General features: G+C 40.3%; 1 protein-coding gene across 1 annotated transcript; it reads left to right on the top strand.

The window, feature by feature from the left end:
• Window positions 1–532: 532 nt before the first annotated feature.
• Window positions 533–1,307, top strand: LOC127752009 (putative postmeiotic segregation increased 2-like protein 1; the record flags this gene model as incomplete). Its single annotated transcript, XM_052276432.1, has 3 exons — window positions 533–756; window positions 836–995; window positions 1,080–1,307. Coding segments are annotated over exons 1-3 (490 nt in total), but the record flags the coding sequence as incomplete, so codon positions are not given.
• Between the last annotated feature and the right edge of the window lie 25 nt (window positions 1,308–1,332).

Below are 1,332 nucleotides of genomic sequence, written 5' to 3'. Positions count from 1 at the left end.
CTCTGCTAGGCGAGGATTAAAGAGACCCAATTGCTATGAAAACAACGATGGCAGTGGGAAGAAACGTAAGTTGAACTTAATCCTAGTGTTTTCTCCTTGTGTGTGTTTGTTGCACTAATAGTTCTGACAAACATGATTTATTCAATTTTCAGAGCTGTGTTTAACTGGTTTTGTATCCTATGAATCAAAATCTTCTGTCATGAGAACCTCACCTGACCATTGTGCCGGGGGGGGGGAGAGAAGAGAAGATAGATAGTGGGCGGCACGACGATAAAGCTCATGTCTATAGACTTTGAATTTTGTTTACATCCCCTCCAAGTCAATCGTCAATAGTCTTGAAAGTTGGTACAGTTGTACTTTGGACCATCGCAAAACTTTCCTCCAACACAATGTACTACAAAGAAATTCACAATTGACAGGGCTGAAGCCGAGAGATCCTCCTCCTAACGTCCTCCCTCCTCCTTGCCAGTAATTTTCAATGTTTGCACACTCCCGCTACAGGCAGTGGGCCTAGTCTCGCAGCAGGGCTCTAGGGTATGAAAACAGATGAAGGCACATAGCAGACGAGCGCGGATTTTAATACAAACACAATAAGTACAAGAAGGTGTTACTGTGCTCACTAAAGTTTTACATAATTGCGGCATTACACATATCATGTCGCAAGACGAGGAGATTCTGGTATCCCCGACTAAAGAGAAAAGCAAGAGCATTCAAGCTATCGATCGAGAAGCAGTGCACCGAATCTGTTCTGGACAAGTATAACCTATTGATTGTTTTGATTTTAAGTTTGTCCTCAATTTACTAGCACTGAAACTATAACTATTGTCATTTATAGGTAGTTTTAAATCTAGCAACTGCCGTTAAAGAGCTTGTTGAAAACAGTTTGGATGCAGGTGCCACTTCCATTGAAATTCGCTTGCGAGAATATGGAAGTGAACTTGTTGAAGTTGTTGACAATGGTTGTGGAGTCGAGGAAGCCAACTTTGAAGGCTTAAGTTTGTTATTTCATCTCATTCACTCTTTTAAATATTTTTTTAGTTTTGAGTATTTTACTAATTTTGTTACGTTTTTCTTCCTAGCCCTGAAACACCACACCTCCAAGCTTAGGGAGTTTACTGATCTACTTGGAGTGGAAACATTTGGCTTTAGAGGGGAGGCATTGAGTTCTCTCTGTGCTCTAAGTGATTTGACTGTCACAACTAGGCATTCATCCAGTAATATGGGTACAAAGTTAATTTATGATTCAAGAGGACACATTATCAGAAAAAGTCCATGTGCTCGTCAGGTCTGCACAATAATACCTTTAAGTTTACCAATCAAACTGCCAATTAT

Source organism: Frankliniella occidentalis, unplaced genomic scaffold (genome assembly GCF_000697945.3).
Source record: "Frankliniella occidentalis isolate FOCC.00 unplaced genomic scaffold, Focc_3.1 Scaffold2943, whole genome shotgun sequence".
NCBI classification, from domain to species: domain Eukaryota; kingdom Metazoa; phylum Arthropoda; class Insecta; order Thysanoptera; family Thripidae; genus Frankliniella; species Frankliniella occidentalis.
The sequence above is the reverse complement of the archived record's forward strand: the minus strand, read 5'-3'. Positions and strand labels throughout refer to the sequence as shown.